The sequence below is a fragment of the Schistocerca americana genome, chromosome 11 (genome assembly GCF_021461395.2).
Source record: "Schistocerca americana isolate TAMUIC-IGC-003095 chromosome 11, iqSchAmer2.1, whole genome shotgun sequence".
NCBI lineage: Eukaryota > Metazoa > Arthropoda > Insecta > Orthoptera > Acrididae > Schistocerca > Schistocerca americana.
The window spans coordinates 178,248,149-178,274,310 of NC_060129.1; the positions used below are offsets into that span (position 1 = coordinate 178,248,149).

The 26,162-nt window shown below is 40.2% G+C and overlaps 1 protein-coding gene and 1 non-coding gene across 2 annotated transcripts in view; both read right to left on the bottom strand.

Annotated features, from left to right (window-relative positions):
* The window catches only part of LOC124553495 (coagulation factor IX-like), a 114,159-nt gene extending 91,764 nt beyond the window's left edge, over nt 1-22,395 (bottom strand). Inside the window, exons 1-2 of the mRNA XM_047127349.1 lie at nt 22,390-22,395; nt 6,118-6,298 (exon numbers count right to left, since the gene is read on the bottom strand). Coding sequence (XP_046983305.1) covers nt 6,118-6,298; nt 22,390-22,395 — 187 coding nt within the window. The remainder of the gene's footprint in view (nt 1-6,117; nt 6,299-22,389) is intronic.
* On the bottom strand, nt 616-690 carry Trnat-ugu. The gene has a single exon. It is a non-coding gene; the product is annotated as a tRNA-Thr (tRNA).
* Nucleotides 22,396-26,162: the final 3,767 nt, after the last annotated feature.

Consider the following 26,162-nt stretch of genomic DNA (forward strand, 5'->3'; position numbering starts at 1 on the left):
CACAAGTAATTCGCAGGGGTATGTACTTTAGAGCAACTAAGGGAACGACGGAAAGCAGACAAAAATGACAATCACAAATAATTGATCATAACACCTGCCACCTGAGTCGCATGATCGATTTAGGATTGCACGTTCGATACGAATCGTTTGGACCCCGCAACTTCGATATGCAACCATTCTTGAAAATTACCCCCACCTCCCCTTGTCAATATACTTTATGCTCTTATAATTAGATTTTCTATATAATCTTCATCTATTTCTGACTTTACATTGTATTTTAATCCTTTCTCTGTCTTTATTTACTGTTTATTTGTGTCTGCAAGGTTAACTGATCTTGGGTAGAATTTGTGTGTGTGTGTTTTTGTTGATTGTGTGTAGAGATATTGTGTTGTGATTGGAGTTTTGAGTTGACTAATCTTTCTTCTATGAACTGTTGCATTCTTAATATAGCAGTTTTTACTTGACTTTGTACCTTGTTGACCAGATGGGAGCAAGCCGCTAGTTTATAAATGGTATTTGTAAGCTGCAAATGTGTCTTATATAAATGGGAATGGGATCACTGCTGTCAGCTGCAGTGGGACATTAAGCAGAATCAGCAGCGATGAGCAAAAATATGTACCGGACCGGGATTTGAACCCGGGTTCTCCTGCTTACAAGACAGGTGTGGTAACCACTGCACTATCCAGGGCACAGCGTTATGGTAACTGTGCGAACATCTCGGTATACCTCAGGGCAGATTCACACTCCCACTGTGTGCCACCTATAACTCTTAATTTAGCTCTTATTTTGTAGCGTATAGGGATTTTATTTCAAATTTTAAACACATGTTCTGAGCAGCATGCCTTGCTTTTTGAGCATTGGGTGAACTGTTTGTAATCATTACATTGATGTATTTATGTACAAGATCATTTAATTTCCATATGGTGTTGGATTTAATGTATTGTATGGTTCATGAACGTTCAGTTGAAGTCTTTTCTATTTCTGGTATAGACCACATGGAAATACCTGGCTTGGTGCGCACACACACACGCCCCCCCCCCCCCCCCCCCCCCCCCGCCCACACACGACACACGAGAGAGAGAGAGAGAGAGATAAACATAAGAGAAATGAACAGACATTTCAGTTTATGTTTTGTTAGGTTGGCAATGTGTATGTAAACAAACCACACAGGATGAGATACACAGTGAACTCAAAATCAGAATAAAAATGTTCAAAATATAAAGACATGCTTATGTTTTGTAAACCGAGAGATAGTGCAATGTCCAGCAGGTGACTAGAGGAGAGAAAATGCAGAGGCCATTACAAATGCGAAGAATTGTGTAAGTAATCACTTATTTCCATAAAAAGCGAGAAGTGGACTGTTTTATAATCTACGAGTAATATATCAAAACAAAAGTGTGCCATTCCTATTATTATATGTCCCACTGAAGATGCCTTAAAGTGAAAAAAGGTGAACCGCGTCCGGGAGAACAAAGTACAGTGCAGCAAGAGAATGTGTTTTTATTTACAAAACATTGATTTGACAGATGTTTGACATTATCTAGTTTATCATGTATATGATGGACTATATATGAATTGTATACATACATTGTACTACCAGTGCAAAAATATTCTTGCCAGAGCACAAAAAAATGTTAATATGTTCCTCTTACAAACACTGACAGAAAAGCAGAGAACCAGCTGCCTCAATCCTCATTCCACCTCCCTCACCAAAAATTTTGGCAAGCAAAAATATTCACACTCGTAACATAAACATTCTAAATCTTTTTACCCAGTCTCTTTTTGTTGTTAACCCTTCATGCTCAGCATATCCCTCACACTGTTGGTGTCTATAGATGTGTGTGTCTCTCCCACCGTCGCCTCTCACTTACATCGATTCTTTTGTTTTTCCCACTGCCACTGTCTCCACCATACCTTGGCAGCTCAAAAATTCTGGGGGAGGTACAACTTACTATTTTGCCTATACACATGTTTAAAATTTTGGTCAAAAATGCTTCCTCCCCTATATCAACATGTTAAAACTGGGAGGGTCCAGACCTCAAGCCTACGTACTGTCTCCGCTCATCTGTATTTTTCATTTTCACTGTCTCCTCTCTCTTTCGTTCTCACTGCTTTTATCTCCATCCACCACTCTTTCTCATTTACTGCCACTGTCTCACTGACCAATATTTCACCTCTCTTTGTTTCCAATTGCTATTGTCTTCATCCATCTCTCACCCTCTTCCACTGCCAGTTTCCTTGTTCCACTGCCAGCGTCTCCTCTCTCTTTCTCCCCCACCATCACCTTCCCTCTGCTACTCCCTTTCAGCACAAAAATGCGTGAATACGTTCACATACCAAAATTTTTGGTGAGGGAGGCAATATGAGGATTGAGACAGCTGGTTCCCCACTTTCCTGTCAGTGTCTTTTGAATGTAGAACATATTCACCTTTTTTGTTTTCTGACAGGAGCATTTTTCTACTGGTTCCATTCTTTTCCTTGTTGCAGCAGTGTATAAAATGAATTCTCTAGGTCACTACAGTTTTGACAACTTATTTATAAGCTTCAACTCCTGTATATACTTTAACACATATAAACAACGAGTAAGTATGCATAATACAAAGTTAATTCAGAACTGTTTGCTTAACATTTTTTCTGGATTCTTTGCTCACCAATAGCCAAGTCACTGAAAATGCCCGGCTTAATTTTTTTGACGATTTGTCATGAATAGAAATTAGTTAAGTGGCCATCCCCACAATTACTACTTTTGGTACCCAAAAATAATGGTTTTTTTGAGTGTATCTTGAAAATGGATACAAATTTTTGAGAACAGGAAAATGGTGTTTCTAGATAAATGTTTAAACAATGCACAGTTAAAATTTGAGCCATTTGCTATGGTTAATTATTGACATATATGTGGCCCACAGGGCAAAAATCACCCAAACACTGTTTTTGTGATTTCTACGTAAGTCCATTCTGCGTAAGTACAGTAACTCAAACTCTGGCTCTTGGTAATCGATAATTATATTGAAAAAAAGTTTTAAAGTTCCCCAAGAAAATCATCTGAAGATCATATAGTAAAAATGTCAATGATCTGTCACAAATATAACAAAGGAAAATCCAGGATGGAATGTAACAATATTACAAAAAGGATAACTGCTACTCACGGTATAGCAGCGATGCTGAGTCGCAGATAGGCACAAGAAAAAGACTGTCAGACAGTGAGCTTTCGGTCAACAAGGCCTTCATGGAAAATAGACATACCCACACACACTCATGCAAACACAACTCACTCGAGACTGGTCTCAGTGGCCAGTTGCCATGTGTGTGAGAGTTTGCATGAATGTGTGTGTGTGTGTGTGTGTGTGTGTGTGTGTGTGTGTGTGTGTGGTCTATTTTCAACAAAGGCCCTGTTGGCCAAAAGCTCACCTTCTGACAATCTTTTTGTTGTGCCTATGTGTGACTCATCATGTCCACTATGTCATGAGTAGCACTATACTTTTCATAATATTGCCATGAATCTAATTGTGGAAGTGACCATCCCCACGACTAATACTTTTTGTAACCAAAAATTATGGTTTTTTGGGTCTTCTCAGGAACCATGAATAAATGGTGCTTTCATAAGCTGCCTGAAGTCCATCCTAGACCACATCTAATGCAAGGAACCAACCAATTTGGCCAGTTTGCCTGGGCTGCACGAGACGTGTAATGTTCAAATTTTGATGCTGTACTGCAGGATAGCTACAGTATGTCTGTTCTTCCAACAGGTACATAAATGGTCGCTAGGCCCCAAGGTCTATCTAAAACATTCGGCCACTTATCTCTGTAACCAAAATAACCTGAGATAGGACCCCTGAAAAATCGTATTTTTGTGTGCACGTTTTGGAATATATTGGTATTGTTTAGTATTGTGCACAGAAAGTGGAGTATTACGTTTCTTTACAGCCGTAATTGAGCAAGGAGACGAAGCCTTCCGTAGCCATAGTTGAGGCAATGATCAGGTAACTAAGAGGTACAGAAGGACAATATTAAATACTCAGTGAATAAATCATGACCAACTAAGAATGAGATTTTCACTCTGCAGCAGAGTGTGCACCGATATGAAACGTTCCTGGCAGATTAAAACTGTGTGCCCGACCGAGACTCGAACTCGGGACCTTTGCCTTTCGCGGGCAAGTGCTCTACCATCTGAGCTACCGAAGCACGACTCACGCCCGGTCCTCACAGCTTTACTTCTGCCAGTATCTCGTCTCCTACCTTCCAAACTTTACGGAAGCTCTCCTGCGAAACTTGCAGAACTGGCACTCCTGAAAGAAAGGATACTGCGGAGACATGGCTTAGCCACAGCCTAGGGGATGTTTCCAGAATGAGATGATAGAGCACTTGCCGGTGAAAGGCAAAGGTCCCAAGTTCGAGTCACGGTCCGGCGCACAGTTTTAATCTGCCAGGAAGTTCCGTGACCAACCAAACTGGAACCCTACAATGTCCAGCTTGCAAGGCATGTCCGTAATGTTCACACAGAGATTCGAATGCAGTCCCTGGCCCCTCCACCACTGCACTCCCACACCCTCTCTGCCTGCCAGCCACATAGGACCAGTCCCCCACAGCCAAGTGGAGAGTGTGCACCACTAGTGAAAATACTGGGACATCCAGGATGTCAACACTTCACCAGAAGATGACAAGTAAAGTGTGTTTCAAAAGTCTGGGAAGACATTCAAAAATTTATTGCAGCTGAACAAATAGCATTACAAAATAACAATATACATAACTGAAAGAGCAAACTTGTAAATTTTTTTTCTCATTGCAGGTGTAACACACAATTTCAGGTATGGTCACTAGTAGGTATTGTAATCAAGATGGTGCTTTCTGGAGCTCAGAAGACTTTCTGCATGCTAGAATTTGACAAAACAAAGACTGCAACGGGTGTCTAACAAAAATAAAGGATGAAGTATGAGAAAAAAATCATCAACCAGAAAGGCAATCTACAATTGGGATTGAAACTGGGTGTTTGTGTGTCAAGAAGAGAAGTGGTCAGCCAGGTGTGAATGCACAAGGAGTCCAGCAAAATCTCTATGCAGAACTCCAAATGAATCAGAAATGTCAACAGTGACTGTGTGGCATGTTTTGCAGTTAGTGCAAAAGTTATATCCCAAAACAAAGACAAGTGATTCGAGTTTTGCTGTGCACTGCTGGTCGAAGAGGATTGTTTAGTGGATTCGATAACTTTTTTGGACGGGGCAACATTTTGTATAAATGGGAAAGTAAACAGGCACAATTGTAGTATTTGTGGAACAGAAAACCACATAACATTGTTGAGCAAGAGCAAGATTCTCTGAAGATGAATGATTATTGTGCCGTACCTTGCAAGAAATTTCATGGGCCTTTCTTCTATGGAGAACATACTGTTACTGGCGTCCTTCATTCAGATGTTGCAGAACTGGTTAATGCCATTGTTGCAAACAGACTCAGAGAACTTTGTCCTTCAGTTAGTTGATGCACTCCCATATTTTCACCAAGACGTAAGGGCATATCTGAACACCGTGCTACCCAATCGCTTGGTCACGGTGGAGCAGCAGACCGATGGGAGCTAAAATGGTCTCTTAGGTCCTTAGACATTACTCCTCGTGAGTTCTTTTTACGGGGTTATATAAAGGACCTTGTTTAAGTTCTACCTCTCTCAGGTGGTGATGTGCGATTGAAAAGGCGAATTGAACAAGCAACAGCCACAGTCTGGGAAGATATGTTGGTCTGCTTGTGGCCCGAGTTCACTTATCACACTGACGTCTGTAGACTCACAAATGGTTCCCATATGGAACAAAAGTGTTCCCAAACTTTTGAAAAACACTGCACGATGTTTGCTGAAACTTCGCGCTATCTTAACACTGTCACTTGGACGGAAACCTCAGAGCTTCTTACGATTAGAGGGATAATCGTACAAAAACAGTTCTAAGTAATCTTTGTAGGAAATAGATTTTAAAGAGATTTTCTATCACAAAGAGAGAGGTGTCCCTCGGTGGATGCCTGCAGACACAATTCGTGGCAACCTCATCGCAGCTTTTGACTTTAAACGTCAGATGACAGACTACAGTGTCAGTTACAGTCCTTAATTACAAAGTCACAGGATGTACTTTAACTCACCATGCCCCGGATTTCTGGCACCATTCAGGCAAAGTGCAGCTGACAGAATGGCCGTGGGTGACACGATGGTGCCAGTGCAGTACACTCGATCCGGGATCTCGAGCAATGCGAGCCAGGGCAACTGGCCTGGATCCGCCTCGACAGCTGGGCTGCGCTCCATATGCTGCTTTGCGATGATTGCCTGTCGAATGGGAAGACTTAATTATACTTATTTCCTTACCGAGCTAGTTAAAGTATAAAAGACAATCAATCGTAGTAAAAATAAATAAATAAATAATGTAAAAGTGAGACACTGAAAAGAAAATTGTGCACACTAACAATGAAGCCATAAAATCAGTTAATGGGGTTTTGTATTTAGAATACAACTGAATGTACAGCAAAGGAAGAAATAGAAGGGAAAAAATTGATTTTGGTAAATTATAAGTACATATACAAAGTGTTACAGGAGGAAAAGTAAATATTTTAGGAAGTTATAATGCAGACTAATCCAAATAAAAGACTCCATATAAGGTGTACAACTTTTATGAGGGCACGGCTTTCCATAGCCCTAACGATCAAATTCATTGTTTATTTTTGTTTGTGGACTTGACCTTTTGGCAATTGCCACAGGCAAAATTAAATCTTCTGGTGAATATTACACTTAGATAATGTACCACCTGATGATAGGATGTGTAGGTGCCTGTCATGCTGTTAGAACTTGCTCATCATTATAGCCTCTTCGAATAAGCTTGTTTTCAAGAAAGCCTAGATAAAGGCTCCCCTGTAAGATGTCCGTGATTGTTACGCCACAACGTATCCAGTATTTTTTGAAAATGTGTCTCCAAAAAGGCATCTGAGTTTTCATCTACTGCCGATGTGAGTTGTGGGTGCTGTTGCTACCCTCATAAGTGAAAGTGACTTCATCAGCAAATTGTATTGACGAGATAAACAAAAATGATCATATTTCTTGGTCATGTAGATCCCTGGAACTGCCCCCTTCAGATTTTTGACTGCGTGTATGAAAGGAAAAGTCTACAAATAACAGGTAAACACAGAGATGAATTGATTGCTCAAACTATTAATACTGCTGCCATCATAAACGAAAACCAAGAAGAGCTCAAAAGGGCTACATGTGGTTTAGTCATGAGAATTTGCACTGAAGTAAGAGATTGAATTTATGAAACTTCGCTTCTGACTTAATTTCCATTTTGTGACATCTGAACTATTTGTCTGTCTTGCAGGCTGACAGCCATACTTTTGTAAGAAATAAATTAAAAAGATATTGTATGGAATATTTTATTTGAATTAATCTGTACCACCACATCTGAAAATATAGCCTATTGTTGTTGTTGTTGTTGTTGTTGTTGTTTTCTTCAGTCCAGAGACTGATTTGATGCAGCTATCCTTGCTACTCTATCCTGTACAAGCTGCTTCATCTCCCAGTACCTACTGCAGCCTACATCCTTCTGAATCTGCTTACTGTATTCATTTCTTGGTCTCCCTCTACGATTTTTTCCCTCCACGCTGCCCTCTAGCGCTAAATTGGTGATCGCTTGATGCCTCAGAACATGTCCTACCAACCGATCCCTTCTTCTAGTCAAGTTGTGCCACAAACTCCTCTTCTCCTCAATCCTATTCAATACCTCCTCATTAGTTACGTGATCTACCCACCTTATCTTCAGCATTCTTCTGTAGCACCACATTTCAAAAGCTTCTATTCTCTTCTTGTCTAAACTATTTATAGTCCATGTTTCACTTCCATAGATGGCTACATTCCATGAAAATACTTTCAGAAACGACTTCCTGACACTAAAATCAGTACTCGATGTTAAATTTCTCTTCTTCGGAAACGCTTTCCTTGCCATTGCCAGTCTACATTTTATATCCTCTCTACTTCGACCATTGTCAGTTATTTTGCTCCCCAAATAGCAAAACTCCTTTACTACTTTAAGTGTCTCATTTCCTAATCTAATTCCCTCAGCATCACCCGATTTAATTCGACTACATTCCATTATCCTTGTTTTGCTTTTGTTGATGTTCATCTTATATCCTCCTTTCAAGACACTGTCCATTCCGTTCAACTGCTCTATTAAGTCCTTTGCTGTCTCTGACAGAATTACAATGTCATCGGCGAACCTCAAAGTTTTTGTTTCTTCTCCATGGATTTTAATACCTAGTCCGAATTTTTCTTTGTTTCCTTTACTGCTTGCTCAATATACAGATTGAATAACATCGGGGAGAGGCTACAACCCTGTCTCACTCCACTCCCAACCCCTGCTTCCCTTTCATACCCCTCGACTCTTATTACTGCCATCTGGTTTCTGTACAAATTGTAAATAGCATTTTGCTCCCTGTATTTTATCCCTGTCACCTTCAGGATTTGAAAGAGAGTATTCCAGTCCAAAGCTATCTCTAAGTCTACAAATGCTAGAAACGTAGGTTTACTTTTCCTTACTCTTTCTTCTAAGATAAGTCTTAGGGTCAGTATTGCCTCATGTGTTCCAACATTTCTAAGAATTCTTTACAGATGAATGGAAAAACTGGTAGAAGCCGACCTCGGGGAAGATGAGTCTGGATTCTGTAGAAATGTTGAAACATGTGAGGCAATACTGACTCTACGATTGGGGATATGAAAGGGAAGCAGTGGTTGGGAAGGGAGTGAGACAGGGTTGTAGCCTCTTTCCGATGTTATTCAATCTGTATATTGAGCAAGCAATCCATGGAGAGGAAATATAAGGTTAAGGTTTGCCGATGACATTGTAATTCTGTCAGAGACAGCAAAGGACCTGGAAGAGCAGTTGAACGGAATGAACAGTGTCTTGAAAGGAGGATATAAGATGAACATCAACAAAAGCAAAACGAGGATAATGGAATGTAGTCAATTAAATCAGGCGATGCTGAGGATATTAGATTAGAAAATGAGAAGCTTAAAGTAGTAAATGAGTTTTGGTATTTGGGGAGCAAAATAACTGATGATGGTTGAAGTAGAGAGGATATAAAATGAGAATGGCAATAGCAAGGAAAGTGTTTCTGAAGAAGAGAAATTTGTTAACATCGAGTATAGATGTAAGTGTCAGGAAGTCTTTTCTGAAAGTATTTGTATGGAGTGTAGCTATGTATGGAAGCGAAACGTGGATGATAAATAGTTTAGACAAAAAAAGAATAGAAGCTTTTGAAATGTGGTGCTACAGAAGAATGCTGAAGAGTAGATGGGTAGATCACATAACTAATGAGGAGGTACTGAATAGAATTGGGAGGAAGAGAAGTTTGTGGCACAACTTGACTAGAAGAAGGGATCGGTTGGTAGGACATGTTCTGAGGCATCAAGGGATCACGAATTTAGTATTTGAGGGCAGCGCAATGGGTACAAATCGTAGAGGGAGACCAAGAGATGAATACACTAAACAATTTCAGATGGATGTAGGTTGCAGTAGGTGCGGGGAGACGAAGAAGCTTGCACAGGATAGAGTATCATGGAGAGCTGCATCAAACCAGTCTCTGGACTGAAGGCCACAACAACAACATGTGTTAGGGGATGAAAGTTTCTATGGAGTATCACTAAAAGAATGCAAAAGGCTTGATTAACAAAAACTTGGACTCCAGCTACCACAATTGCTTTTTGGTCAGAAGTACATTCAGAAGAGACAATGCTTTTGTGGCCTAATTGTCATGAAAAGCTTAGAAGTTGTTGCAGTCTGTGAACAATATAAAATTCGTTTAAAGAGAAACAAAAAATCTATGCAGAGTATACAGTCTGCACAAGTGAAGCAGCGAGCACTTACAATGTGGGGTACTATAATCTGCACGCCACAAGCATCACTCATTGGAGGGTTCTCTCACAGTAGCTACAGGCCACATGTCGTAAGATTGTGCTTTATTTTCAGGAGAGTGAGAAGGACTTCTTTATACCTGAGCGGCCAGAAAGAGGCATGTCACTGCCTCATAATAGGTTTCACCAATGACAACTTATTATCTATCGCTTTCAGCGACTCATCTTCTCACCGCTGCATGACCTTGAACCTCAAAAGTGAGGACATAGCACATAGGGAGACATGCTTATACAGCTGCTATGCCCACTAATTCATTTGCCTAATTCCCTTGATTGTTTCAAGTGCACAAGAAGTCGGTGGCCTACGCCAAAAAAAAATAAACAACCAAAGAAATTAAGTGCCAAAACTGAAACCCTTTTACAACAGAGGAGAGAAATGAAAATCCAAGCCGATCGTGACATGGTAGCGTATTCCGAACTATGTATGGCAGTGCGAAGAGAAATGAAAACTGACATACAGAAATTCACTGAAGACACCTTACGAGCAAGCTTGGAGAACAAGACAAGTTTAAAGTCAGCCAAAAGCAAACTCACAGTCGGTAAAAAGCAGGTTATCGCACTCGATGGAAATGTCAGTCGAATCACTGAAAAGGGAGGAGGTTTTGAAGTTCATCAGAGACTTTTTATAGCAATTTGTATAGCAATCCACAGGAAAATTTGAGTGTATCTAAATTAAATGATGTACCTAGTGTTCCAGATATACTCCCATCAGAAGTCGTGTGTGCTCTAGATAGCATGAAGAAGGGAACAGTGCCGGGTCACGATGAGCTCAGTGTTGACGTCCTCAAACTGGCAGGAGAGGTAACAATAAATCACTTGGCAAAAGTATTTACTTCCTGCCTGCACTATGCTTCAGTCCCACTATTGTGGAACAAGGCTAAGATTATTTTGATACACAAGAAAGGAAGTATTCACAATATTAAAAACCACCGTCCTATCAGCTTGCTCTCAATTTTGTACAAAATTTTCACAAAGGTCTTGTGAAACCAAATTAGTTCCACCCTAGACTCAGCCCAACCTATAGAACAAGCAGGATTCCGGAGCAATTTTAGCACTATTGACCACATTCTGACCATTAGTGAAGTGATAAGCAGAGCGAATGAATACCAACTGCCTCCTTGTATTGCCTTTGTTGACTTTGAAAAGGCATTTGACTCCATTAGCCATGTAGCTGTCCTCCAAGCTTTGAGGGAGCAAGGAGTGGGAGCAGCATACATTGAAGTGCTCAGGAAAATCTACGAGAATTCTTCAGCTTATGTTAACATTGGCGAATCAACTCAAGAATTCCGCATCATGAGGGGTGTCAAGCAAGGCGATCCCATCTCCCCAAAACTGTTCTCTGCTGTATTGGAAATGGCTATGTCAAAGCTGAGCTGGGAAGGTAAGGGAATTAGAATTAATGGGCGCTAAATGACCATTCTGCTGTTGCTCTCATGATGGAACTACTTGGAGAAGCTTTATTCACTTCACTTCTTCACATGACATTTCTCCAACTGCAGGCTCTTGTGTAATGTACTGTCTTACATCACGCATGTTTTTTTAAGACCAGTTGTTTTTTAATAGCGATATCAGCTAACATATTCAAGCGTAAGCACAGTCTCTAAATGTCTAGCTCATTTCTGAAAAACTCAGTTGATTTTTTCAAATTTGTTTCAGCTCTGTTTACTAGAAGCAAGCACTCTGGTTCAACTGCAATGACTTGTGAGAGTCCAGTTGAAGCAAACCACTCAGTGCAAGATTTCGCTGTTTCACAAACTTCAATGTAAATAGCTTTGTAGTATTCCTTAGGGGTTTTGAAAGTGTGCGGTAAGCTGGGTTCATTGTTTTCATACTTCCTTGGTATACTTCGATTCTGAGGAAGTGAAGGATCATCAACTTGTGAAGGTTTTTCTTTTAAATACAATTCCCAAAAGTGTTCAAAACTATCACGCCTTCCATATGATATACAAATCAAGCCCTCATATATTTTTTCCAGATCAGCAACACTTATATGAGGGCATTAAATTTTTTCACTGATATCATCTACTGGGTTCATTGCATGGCAATAAAGATGTAAAAAGAAATAAGTCTTGAATTGTAACATTGACTCAAGATAGCCTGCACATTTGTAACATGCATCTGTTTTGTTCTCTGCAGAAAATGTTTCAAAAACTCTAGAAGTTCTTCAAAGTTTTTCAGTACTCTCAAGATACTAGAAGCTCGCATAGTCCATCGAGTTGGGCAAAGGGGTCATAGACTAGCTTGGTCGTTGGCACTCTCACAGCGTATGCTTCTGAAAAGTCCCATCCTTTTGTTGGATTCCCTTACGGTGTTTATTAAGTAGTTGGCTAAAGCCATAATATCGCTCATAGACGTAATGTGGCAGAGACTGTCTACAACTGCCAACTCTAAACTGTGAGCAATGCAGTGCACATGACATGCTTTTGGTTGTACATCCAAAACTAACTCTTTTTAGTCCTTTGAACTTGCCTCTCATATTCGAGGCACCATCATGGCGCTGTCCACTTAAGTTATCCATTGACAAATCAAGACGAGCAAAAACGTCTTTTAAAATATTAAACAAGAGTTTGCAATTCAGTGTTAGGGGTCTCGTATAAGCCAATAAAGTCTTTGTTGATGATTAAGGAATCATCAACAGTATGACTACAAAATGACACTTGTTCATGAATCTAAGAACCACTAGTTTCATCAACCATAATAGAAAAATGTTCAGTCTTCTTGACTGAAGCCAATACCATCCTCAACACAAGACTTTCCTAATAGATCAATGATCTCGTTTTGAATATTGTGGGACATCCACTTACACCCAGCATGCCCTAACCAATCTTTAAACTCAGGTATGTCTTTCTTTCGGAGTTCCAACAATTGAAAACAATTTCAGTTTACATCTTCATCCCCTCTAATTGCTAGTCCTTATTGGCATAGAAATTGCACGATAGTATAAAGAGCTAATGGCCTTTCTTCATATCACTATCTAACTGTTCATTCAATTGGGAGGCCACACTTGGGTTAGTGATAGAATTAGTTTCAGAACACCTTCTTCATGCATAAACGTATTTTCATGAAGACGGAATTTTTCCAAAGCCTTTTTCCAGTTAGAAAAACATATGGAAGAAAATGCATCTTCTTGTTTTGAAGAAAATTGTAATAGATTTTTAGCATCTGCCTCTTTTTCGGTAGATGCTTCATATTCTAGCCATGTATATTTGATCAACCAAAACTTCTGAAATGATCTTCCCTTACTGGATTGTCCAGGTTTCGGCTGTAAACGGTTCTCGCCTGAAGATGACGAAGCAACTGGCAACAATAATTGTTGGAGGTTGACTTGCAGTATCATCAACTTCCAAGCTTGCCTTTTTGGTAGCAAATTTATCCATTGCAAACTTAATTCACAATACACTAACAGACTAAAGTAAACAAACAAAATATAGTCATATAAAATAGTCCACTAAAGTCGGAACACTAAACACGTCTGCAGCATGCACTTAACGAAACTATCCACGCTGAATGACCACGACAACAGGGTGGGCTTTATATAGCTGCAGCGTTGTAATGTCTTGAAGCGTCAGGCGATGCGAGGAGGAGGGTTCCAGGCACTTCTGCTCCAGTCCTTTTGATGTCACCAAGGTCACATCGCTGGCCCGCCGGCGCCAGACTTTACCCAAAGGTTCACGCACTGGGACAAATGCTAAATGTGCCCGCAGCACCGTAACACTATCATGATTCACACCACTTTCAATTAACCTGCTTACTACCATAATAATTATTTGTCTTAACTCATTACTGAATGTATTTTAAAAGGTATCTATCGTTGAACAAGGAAAATAAAAAATTCCAACATAAGTTTGTGATTTTACAAAGCATAATATAACTAATCCTTCCCCCCATGAATCATGGACCTTGCCATTGGTGGGGAGGCTTGTGTGCCTCAGCGACACAGATAGCAATACGGTAGGTGCAACCACAACGGAGGGGTATCTGTTGAGAGGCCAGACAAACATGTGGTTCCTTAAGAGGGGCAGCAACCTTTTCAGTAGTTGCAGGGGCAACAGTCTGGATGATTGACTCATCTGGCGTTGTAACACTAACCAAAATGGTCTTGCTGTGCTGGTATTGCGAATGGCTGAAAGCAAGGGGAAACTACGGCCGTAATTTTTCCCGAGGGCACTTAGTTTTATTCTATGGTTAAATGATGATGGCGTCCTCTTGGGTAAAATATTCCGGAGATAAAATAGCCCCCCATTCGCATCTCCGGGCGGGGACTACTAAGGAAGACGTCATTATCAGGAGAAAGAAAACTGGCGTTCTACGGATCGGAGCGTGGGATGTCAGATCCCTTAATCGGGCAGGTAGGTTAGAAAATTTAAAAAGGGAAATGGATAGGTTGAAGTTAGATATAATGGGAATTAGAGAAGTTCGGTGGCAGGAGGAACAAGACTTTTGGTTAGGTGAATACAGGGTTATAAATACAAAATCAAATAGGGGTAATGTATGATGAGATAAAAGAAATTATTCAGACAGTGAAGGGAGATGAAAATTTAATAGTCATGGGTGACTGGAATTCGATAGTAGGAAAAGGAAGAGAAGGAAATTTAGTACGTGAATATGGAATGGGGGTAAGGAATGAAAGAGGAAGCCGCCTGGTAGAAGTTTGCACAGAGCATAACTTAATCATAGCTGACACTTGGTTCAAGAATCATAAAAGAAGGTTGTATACATGGAAGAAGCCTGAAGGTACTGAAAGTTTCAGATAGATTATATAATCGTAAGACAGAGATTTAGGAACCAAGTTTTAAATTTTAAAACCTTTCCAGGGGAAGATGTGGACTCCAACCACAATCTACTGGTTATGAACTGTAGATTAAAACTGAAGAAACTGCAAAAAAGTGGGAATTTAAGGAGATGGGACCTGGATAAACTGACAGAACCAGAGGTTGCAGATAGTTTCAGGGGGAGCATTAAGGAACTATTGACAAGAATGAGGGAAAGAGATATAGAAGAATGGGTAGCTCTGAGGGATGAAGTAGTGAAGGCAGCAGAGGAGCAAAAAGGTAAAAAGAAGAGGGCTAATAAGAATCCTTGCATTACAGAACAGATACTGAATTTAACTGATGAAAGGAGAAAAATCAGAAATTCGTAAACGAAGCAGGCAAAAAGGAATACAAACGTCTCAAAAATGAGATCGACAGGAAGTGCAAAATGGCTAAGCAGGGATAGCTAGAGGACAAATGTAAGGATGTAGAGGCTTATCTCGCTAGGGGTAAGATAGATACAGCCTACAGGAAAATTAAAGAGACCTTTGGAGAAAAGAGAGCCACTTGCATGAATATCAAGAGCTCAGATGGAAACCCAGTTCAAAGTAAAGAAGAGAAAGCAGAAAGGTGGAAGGAGTATATAGAGGGGCTATACAAGAGCGATGTTCTTGAGGACAATATTATGGAAATAGAAGAGGATATAGATGAAGATGAAATGGGAGATATAATACTGTGTGAAGAGTTGGACAGAGCACTGAAAGACCTGAGTCGAAACAAGGCCCCCGGAGTAGACAACATTCCATTAGAACTACTGACAGCCTTGGGAGAACCAGTCCTGACAAAACTCTACCATCTGCTGAGCAAGATGTAGGAGACAGAAGAAATACCCTCAGACTTCAAGAAGAATATAATAATTCCAATCCCAATGAAAGCAGGTGTTAACAGATCTGAAAATTACTGAACTAGCAGTTTAATAAGCCACAGCTGCAAAATATTAACACGTATACTTTACAGACGAATGGAAAAACTGGTGGAAGCCGACCTCGGGGAATCAGTTTGGATTCCGTAGAAATGTTGAACACGTGAGGCAATACTGACCCTATGACTTATCTTAGAAAATGGATTAAGGAAAGGCACACCTACATTCCTAGCATTTGTAGACTTAGAGAAAGCTTTTGACAATGTTGACTGGAATACTCTCTTTCAAATTCTGAAGGTGGCAGGGGTAAAATACAGGAAGCGAAAGGCTATTTACTATTTGTATAGAAACCAGATGGCAGTTATGACTCGGGGGGCACGAAAGGGAAGCAGTGATTGGGAAGAGAGTGAGACGAGGTTGTAGCCTATCCCTGATGTTATTCAGTCTCTATATTGAGCAAGCTGTAAAGGAAACAAAAGAAAAGTTTGGAGTAGGCATGAAAATCCACGGAGAAGAAATAAAAACTTTGCAGTTCGCCAAAGACATTGTAATTCTGTCAGAGACGGCAAAGGACTTGGAAGAGCAGTTGAATGGAATGGACAGTGGCTTGAAAGGAGGATATAAGATGAACGTCAACAAAAGCAAAACGAGGATAATGGAATGTAGTCTAATTAAATCGGGTGATGCTGTGGGTATTAGATAAGGAAATAAGACACTTAAAGTAGTAAAGGAGTTTTGCTATTTGGGGAGCAAAATAAATGATGATGGTCGAAGTAGAGAGGATATAAAATGTATACTGGCAATTGCAAGGAAAGCGTTTCTGAAGAATAGAAATTTGGTAACATCGAGTATAGATTTAAGTGCCGGAAGTCGTTTCTGAAAGTATCTGTATGGAGTGTAGCCATGTATGGAAGTGAAACATGGACAATAAATAGCTTAGACATGAAGAGAATAGAAGCTTTCGAAATGTGGTGCTACAGAAGAATGTTGAAGATTAGGTGGATAGATCACGTAACTAATGAGGAGGCATTGAATAGGATTGGGGATAAGAGATGTTTGTGGCACAATTTGACTAGAAGAAGGGATCAGTTGGTAGGACATTCTGAGTCATAAAGGGATCACCACTTTAATACTGGAGGGCAGCGTGGAGGGTAAAAATAGTAGAGGGGGACCAAGAGATGAATACACTAAGCAGAATCAGAAGGATGTAGGCTGCAGTAGGTACTGGGAGATGAAGCTTGCACAGGATAGAGTAGCACGGAGAGCTGCATCAAACCAGTCTCTGGACTGAAGACAACAACAACAATATAACTAATAATTTCCTTAAATTATTGGGGTGTTCTGCCGCCCCCCCCCCCCCCACCCAAATGAATTTTTGAGGGGGCTTGGGCCCCCTCATGCCCAATGGAGTCAGCACCTGTGACAACAGGTGCAGATCCCGGGAAAGTTGGGTGTGGGGGGATACATGTCTTGGATTAAGTTATGAGACAGCCACCCCCACTGCCAAGAACATTTTACTCTGTGTTTACATTCAAGCAGTTTAAAAATGGCAAGGCATTCTAGTAAATAACCAGCAATTTTTAATGCAGGATACTTTTCAGTTGCTCACTTAAGGATCTGCCCACAAAGATGCAACTGCTGACTGATCGGCTGCAGTGAACATTCAAGCCATATCAAAAATGACAATGCACTGACCTACAATATCTCCAGCCAAGAATAAATCCGACCAACAGATGTGCAACCCCCACCCCCTCCTCTCTGTCTCTTCTTTTTCTGTCCCTCCGGGCACGTGATTCCTGCCCGTAGGTGGGAACAACTGAAAGAAACTTCATTCACACTTATTTAAATGCTCACAAAGCCATAGTTTACAAAACTGTGTTCATAGTCATAGAGCTAAGTGAAATAGTAAGTGCATGTTATGATTTCATGTCATGTAAACTACAATTCTTTTGCCTTATGCTAACGTGATGTACGAAACATTAATGCAAGCAAATTATTATTATTATTGTTAAATTCTAGGCATGTTGTTGTTGTGGTCTTCAGTCCTGAGACTGGTTTGATGCAGCTCTCCATGCTACTCTATCCTGTACAAGCTGCTTCATCTCCCAGTACCTACTGCAGCCTACATCCTTCTGAATCTGTTTAGTGTATTCATCTCTTGGTCTCCCTCTATGATTTTTACCCTCCACGCTGCCCTCCAATACTAAATTGGTGATCCCTTGATGCCTCAGAACATGTCCTACCAACCGATCATTCTAGGCATAGGGATTTATTTAAAATTTAAAGTTACAACGTATTTTATTTGGGGCAAGGTGGGGAGGGGAGACAGCGAGAAACCATCCATTATCTCAAAAACCCAGTCTTGGATCTGTGCCTGATGTCAAGAAGACCATGTCTTATTTTGTACCTCCAGCCACGCAGTCTCTGAACACCCAATAAATCCCTGTCTGCAATGTGTTTCAGTAAATAGACGATAATAGGTTTCAAAGTTCAGTTACTGGGAGATGGAGGAGGAAACAAACAACATTCAACCATTATAAATGTAGTTGGGGGGGAAAAATCAGGTTGAGATTTGCTACAGGTGAACGTAGCAGGGATTAGTCTTACCCTACAGCTCCCTATAGCACCAAGGAAGTTATTTCCTGATGTGTTTAATCCATTTTATCGTCCTGTCCTTTTTTGTTCAGTGTTTCATCCATATTCCTTCCCTGACCAATGCTGCAAAGAACCTCATTTCTTACCTTTCCAATCCACTGAATTCTTACAATCTCTCTGTAGCACCACATCGCAAATGTTTTGATTCTCTTCTTTCCCAGTTCTTCCATAGCCCACAACTCATTCCAAACAATGCCATACTCTACAACGCATTCTCAGAAATTTCTTCCCCCAATTACGCTCTACATCTGATACTAGACTGATTAAAATTACTTGATACTTCCAATTTCTTGTCTGGTTTTATCTGTTAATGTGTACAGATCCCGAATCCTGAATCTGGTCTTTTTATTTCCTATTTCATCACACATGATAACTACACCATCACACACACACACACACACACACACACACACACACACACACACACACACACAATGCTAACAAAATGCACTCATTTCATACAGGGCACTAACCAAACACTACTGGATTCTTCCACAAGATATGGTTCAGGGTCATATGTAGTCATCTCTGATACCGGCTTACATTAGATAAGCTTTGCACAATATTGCATGAAGCCAAATTTCAGAAGGCTACAACTAATCATTACATCTAGGTAATTAGATTCATAAATATAACACCTGTGCCACAATGTGATGGTTTAAGGCGGTGGTTAGTGTATAAACCTGATGTATGGAAGATTGTAGGAGCGAATCTCGAAAAATGCACTAATCAAAAACTTTGACAACATTTTTATTCAAATAACTGGTTTAAATGTAATTTTTGTTATTTCTAACACTTTTCTTTATTATTTTCATCATTGTATTGACTGTTTTATTTCCTCTTTATTTTTCTTGCTATATTTGTTTTTGTTGGAATCCGCTTGTGTAACCTATAACCCGCAACCAAGTGCCAACCAGGGCTGCTCATCAGTTGGTAATGTGGCAGACCATATAGCCAGTGCGAGGGTAGTTTCAGGTAACTAACGACAGCGAGGAATTACAGTTTGCTTTTATTGTTGAAACTGAAGTTTTGCTGTCTTGAGTTTGTTCATAGAGGTTAGCCTTAAACACAATGAACAAAGTGATCACGATTTTAGTTCTGCCACAGATTGCCGTTTTCTCAGATACACTCAACATCACAAGGCGGTGGTTAGGTTAGGACACAAGTTTAAATTGAAGGCTACAAAACACGTCATCTGTTGCAGTTCAATCACTGGTCACTTAAAATCAGCTACTAACAGTGCATCTCCCATTTCCATCATCCCTCACAGCAGCTGCTTCTAACATTGCTCTGCATTACACATTAACAGCATTTGTGAAGTGACCCACTGGGTTTGTGTGATGCCTAGAACACGGTGGTAGCCGGCAGCAGATGTGGCAACACTGATGTGACAAGTAACAGATCTCAACAATCAAATAATTTTAATCAGATTATAGTAGCTTTTTTCTTTTTTTCCTTCTTTAACTAAGTAATGCCCTCTCTGACTCTACTAGTTTACTTCTTTACAGGCTCCTTGCTTTGATCATTGTTCATTATTTTGCTTCTCAAATAGCAATATCTTCACTTCAGCCACTAATGTGATCCCCAGTTCTGACGTTAAGCTTGTTGCGTAACTCATTTCTGTTACCTCTCCTCATTATTTTTAATCTTTCTTTGGATTACTCTATGTTCACTGGGTTGTTCATTCCATTCAACAGGTCTTGCAATCTTCTGCACTTTTATGTTTCAACAGAAATTATGAAAGCTGGAGGGAAAAGTGATACAATATGAACATGCAAGAATGTTTACAGATGGCCTGCAGAGAAAGGCAATCCCCCAAAAGCTCTAAAATACACTCTAGATTTTCCTTCATAAAAGTGGGGACATGACAAATTATATACTTACCAGTCTCCTTAAAATACTGTACAAATATTGGAGAAAAAAGATTTATTTCAATGGGGCAAAACAATGAGCTGGTTATCAGAAGTTTATATAAACAATGGCTCATTTGAAGGTTTTGGATGGAGCACTTTATCTGAAACTGATGGAGTTCCATAAAGCTTCTGACTCCATTTCAACAATATCTGCAATGACAGTCTTTGAAAACAAGGGACTGACTCAGCAACATTAATATACTGATGCTGATCAATCAAAATACTGGTCACTTTGAGATTGAATGCCACCTTGCGGGATTGTGAGCACACAACACAGTAATGAAAGTATACAAACGGAAAAGAAACAAATGGAGAATCTGTCTAGTAATGATATGAGCTCCAAAGGGGAAACACAATGACATAAGCAATTCTGACAAAGGGCAGGTTCTTGCATCCCCACGCAAGGGGATGAGCATCTTGGAAACAGCAGACAGTAGAATTTGAAGGGACCGTTACAGTTGTGGAGTTTGTCAACATTACACTGGAAACCACCTGCATTCCTCGATGGCTTCTCTGACAGTGAAGGCACCTTCCAGCAAGACAATTTGGCAAAACTAGAATCATGCTACAGCTGCTTGATAAGCATGACAGTGAACTCAAGTTGATGTCTTGCAACCAAATTCAACTGGTCTGAACTCAATCTGGGACACAAACAAGCCCATAATTTGCAGGAATGGTGTGACCTGCCTGTTGATATCTGATGCCACATACCTCCAAAAACCTACCAATGGCTTGTCAAATACATGCTATGCAGAATCACTGCTATACTGCATTCTAAAAGTGAACGAATATGCTATTAAGAAGTTGGACACAATGTACTGGCTAATTAATGTGTAAGCACATCAGATTTCACCAAGACAGTGAGAAATTAAGAATGGAAACAAATTTGAAACAAGGAGATTCCATATTGTGAAAACTGTTCTCAGCAATTCTATAAAAAAGTTTCAGATTTTCAAACTGGGAAAATTAAGGAGGACTAGGGTAAGTCAATTATTGTCCACAACTGAGTTATTGTTTTTTGTTCATTTTGGTAGTACTGTTGTTTTACATTGATGACACATGCTTTGTTTATTTGTTGTTATATCTCTGCAATTTTCAAGCTGCTAGGTTAGTTTTGTTATTGCTGTCGTGCTGTTAATCATGGCTGCTCTGCTGCCTATTTGCACCAAAGAAGAGCAGCGTTCAGTGATCCGTTTTTGTGGTCGGAAGGCATATCACGGGCTGAAATTCATCGAAGACTTTTGGTACAGTATGGGAACAGTGTTTTGGCACAACGGAGTGGCTACAAATGCATTGAAAAATTTCAAAATGGTTGCACAAGTGTTAAGCATGAAGGAGCCGGACTACCGTTTACCACAACAAATTAAGAAACCATTGAACATTCATGTGAAATGATTCTCTTAGACAGACTATTAACTATTGATGAAGTGGCACATCATCTCCAAATTAGTCGCAGTTCTGCCTACAAAATCATCCACAACAGGCTTGGGTTTAATAAAGTCTGTGTAAGATGTGTCCCAAAACAACTCACACAGTTGCATAAACGTGCTTGGATATCCACAAAAAACATTTTGATCACTATTGCAACAAAGGGAACAACTTCTTGGACAGGATCATTACTAGTGACAAAACGTGGATCCATCATTACGAGCCGGAGAGCAAACAGCAGAGTATGGAATGGAAACATCCAAATTCGCTGTGCATGAAAAAGTTCAAGACCCAATCATCTGCAGGAAAACTGATACAGCTTTTGGGGTGCACAAGGTCCAGTACTGGAACATTATGGGGAAAAGGGTGCAACAATAAACATTGTACGTTACAGTGAGGTGTTTACTGCCAGGCTAAAGCCTGCAATTTGAAGCAAACACTGAGGATTGCTGTCAAAAGGTGTTGTGTTGTTGCACGACAATGCCCGTCCGCATTGAAGTACTGGATCATCTTCCATGTAGTCCCGAACTTGCCCCTTCTGACTATCACTCGTTTGGTCCACTCAAAGTGGTATTAATGGGGCCATCGATTTGCCTCAGACGAAGCAGTGAAGAAACAATGCATTCCTGGCTCGCGGCTCAACCGAGACCCTTCTTTTATGAGGGCATCAGGAAGCTTGTACGATGGACCAAGTGCGTTGAAATGCGAGGAATATAAAAAAATGATGTTCTTGTGAGTTTCCTATTTGATTACAATTAAATTTTATAAGAACTTTGTGGATAATAATTGACTTACCTTCATATTAATGGAACATATTTGAAAGTTTGTTGGTGATATTCAACAACAAGTAGATGAACATAACAAAAGTAGGCCTGAAAATCAGTTATTGTCAGACTAAAACACTGGTTAAGCAACACAATGAAAGGAATATTACAGAAATAAACAATGAAGTCACATAAGTTGTTGATGAGCTTTTATGCTGAGGACAGTTGAAATCAATGACTTGAGGAGAGCAAAGGAAGGAAACAGAAGGGTGGAAACGGACTTATGCAGTTTTCCAAACTAAGACTCACATGTGTCTGAAAAAGAAGACTTACAATCAGTTTGTATTAATACATTTTACTCGTGTCAGTAAGTAAGAGAGAAATGTGAGAAAAACATCACGTAACTGGGATTGCCAGATGAACAACAAAGACAGAGAGAAATCCATGCTGGTAATTACGGTGAGAGACAGGAAGATAACAGATGGGCCAGGGAATCAGAGATGTATTGCAAATGAAAAGGTTGTGGGCGGTCATTTTGCCAGGAGAATGGATGTTAGTTGGAGTGAAGGAGTTCTCTGTTAGATTCTAAGAGATGAGGAAACCCCAAGACGATGGTTGATTGGAGGTGGGGCAGTGATATCAGGAAACATGAAAGACAGATGGGTACTGCGTATCTAGAGGTTGAAATGCATGGAGAAGTCTGGAGAGGGCCTTTATCCAACAGTGTAGGTCAGATGACTAATGATGATGAATATTTTAGGTGTTGCTTTTCATAACCATCATATATTTATTTATTTATTTATGCATTTATTTTACCTGGCAAGATTAGGGCCTTCAGGCCCTCTCTTACACCTAACCAGGCATACTCAGATTCAACAAATTTCAGTGTCTACAGAAAATTAGGACATATAACATGTTATACAGTATTAATGTTAAAGAAAAAAAATAGAGATTATAAAAGTAGTACAATGATAATTATAACAATCAAAAAATAATTATAACAATCAAGAATAATAAAAATAATAATAATAATGACTATGTATATGAAAGTAAACATATTTTTCTTTTATAAGTGTCAGTCCTATTGCTAGTTGGGAATTTTCTCGTTATATTCTTGCAGCTTGTGAGTTATTCTCATCAAGCAGAGACATAAGACGATGGAATGGGGTGAAAGAGATATAGAAGAGGTAGATAGGTTAGAGGAAGAGAAATAGAATGGTAAAATTCGAAGCTATGATGGAGAGGAGAAAGAAAAAGATGAGGGGGGGGGGCACAACAATGGTGGCTATACCGTCCCTAATATGTAAGTCTTAAGTTCCCTCTTGAATGTTGAGTGGTTTTGGATAAGACGCAGATCACAGGGGAGCGCGTTCCATAGTCGTATGGCTGAGATGGAGAATGACACGGAGAAAGATTTTGTGTTATGTAAAGGTACAGCCAAGATGCTAGACGTATCCGATCTGGTATTGCGGTTGTGGAATGATGATAGGTGTTTAATGTGAGAAGATAAGTATTGGGGGCACCAGTGGCTAAGAAATCGATGAAGTAAGCACATCGTGTGGAGATCGCGTGCCTTATGTGGGCGTATCCAACCTAGCTGGGAGTATGAAGGACTGATATGATCATACAACCGTATGTTGCATATGTATCTAACACAAGCATTCATCACTAGCTCGAGGCATCTCGAATTTTCATTATTTGTGCCATGTTGAACTACATCACAGTAGTAAAGATTAGGCAAGACTAGTGTTTGGACTAATTTTTGTTTAACATGGGTTGGAAATATTTTTCTAAATTTTTGAATTGCATGTAGGGAGGAGAGCGATTTCCGGCAAGCTGTGACTGTTTGTTCTTCCCAGTTTAGGTGTTCATCCAAGATTATTCCAAGGTCTTTTACTGTTTTTTGGTATGGTAGTTGGGTACCATTGAGGAGTATTTGAGGGACTGTTTCGCGAAAGTACCGACTGATTAACTTTGGATGAGATATAAGTATGACCTGGGATTTCTTGGGGTTTAGTTTCAGACCTAGGTTCTGTGCCCATCGAGAAACAGAGCAAAGATCTGCGTTCATACTCGCTACTGCGTCAGCAATGTTCTTGGGGCTTGCACTTATGTACAGTTGGATGTCGTCGGCATATAGATGGTAGTTGCAGGAGTGAATCACTGAAGAAATATCATTAATGTACAGTGAGAAGAGTAATGGACCAAGGACGGAGCCTTGGGGAACTCCAGAGCGCACGTTTTTCCATGATGACTTTTCCGACCCACAAATGACTTGTTGACTTCTGTTTTTGAGGTAGCTGTCGAACCAGTGTATTACGCTGTTTGAGAAATTCAGCTGCTTCATTTTAATCAGTAATATATCAAAGTCAACAGTATCAAAAGCCTTGCTAAAGTCAAGCAGTGTTAGGATGGTAGCTTCACGTCTGTCCATAGCATGTTTAATGTCATCAGTTACTTTGATTAATGCAGTTGCTGTACTATGGTGCTTTCGAAAGCCTGACTGATATTTGTCGTGGATGTTATGAGTTTTGAGGTAATCCGTCAGCTGTTCATGGACGATGTGTTCTAGGGCTTTAGATATTGCAGGAAGTATGCTGATCGGCCTGTAGTCACCTGGCGACTTAGGGTTGTCAGTCTTGGGTATAGGTTGAATTAAGCTTTGCTTCCACTCAGTAGGATATGTGCTACTGACAAGAGACAGGTTGAAGATGTCTGTGATAACTGGAGTAATAGTGTTTATGACGTTCTTAATCATGCCAATGCTCACTCCATCATTTCCTACTGCCTCGGAAGAGATTCTCATAATTGCCTTGTGTACTGTGCCGGTAGTGACATGTTTTAGGAAAAACTTGTCTCTCGAGAGATTGATATCTTGGGGCTGGTAATTTGTCGCTGCGTGGCAGTTTACGGCTGTTGAGAAGAAATTGTTTAATTCTTCTGCAGACGCTTGATAAACAGCGTCAGATCTTCGCTTCCCTATACCGAAACTGCGCAGCTTTTTCCACAGTGCAGCAGGTTTTGATATGCCGCATACGACAGAGCGGGCATGTCTGATTTTGGCATTCCTCACGCTTTGCTTGGTTCTATTTCGGAGTTTCCTATAGGCTTCGTACGCCTCGGGAGTTGGGTTACGCTTGAAGGCCCTATGTGCAGCATCACGTTCATTCATTAACTGGCGTAATGCAGTGGTGAGCCACGGAGCGGGAGCTCTCTTTACCTTGACAGTGCGTTGAGGAGCATGTTTATCATACAGTGCAATAATTTTGCGACATAATTCCCGAATTTTTCCGTCTAAAGTCGGTTCATTGCTTATATCATGCCAAGGGATGTCTGAGCAATCCTTTTGAAGAGCGTCATGGTTAACATTTTTTAGGTTTCTGTAGGTTACCAGGTGAGATTTTTCTTTGGTAGTATGTACTGAGTAATTTAAGAAAATCACGTCATGAGCAGAGAGTCCTGGAGCGGATGTCTGATTGGCGCGAATTATTTTATCTGGTCGCTTTGTTGCTATTATATCTATGAGTGTATGGCTGTGTGGCGTGTGATGAGTTGGGTCCAGCGGTGTTAAACTCATATCATTGGAGTGGAACAGTCTCCTAAGTTTTTCTGCAGAGGGAGATTTTAACTGTAAGTCGATGTTTGTGTCGCCCATAATGATTATGTGTTCATACAGTGTCACGAGCGAGGACAGGGCAGACTGAAAGGAGGACATAGCACCGACGTTTGGAGGTTTATAGATTACTCCAATTAGCAGTTTCTGATTTGATGTATTTATTTCGAAAAACAAGAACTCTGCTTCTC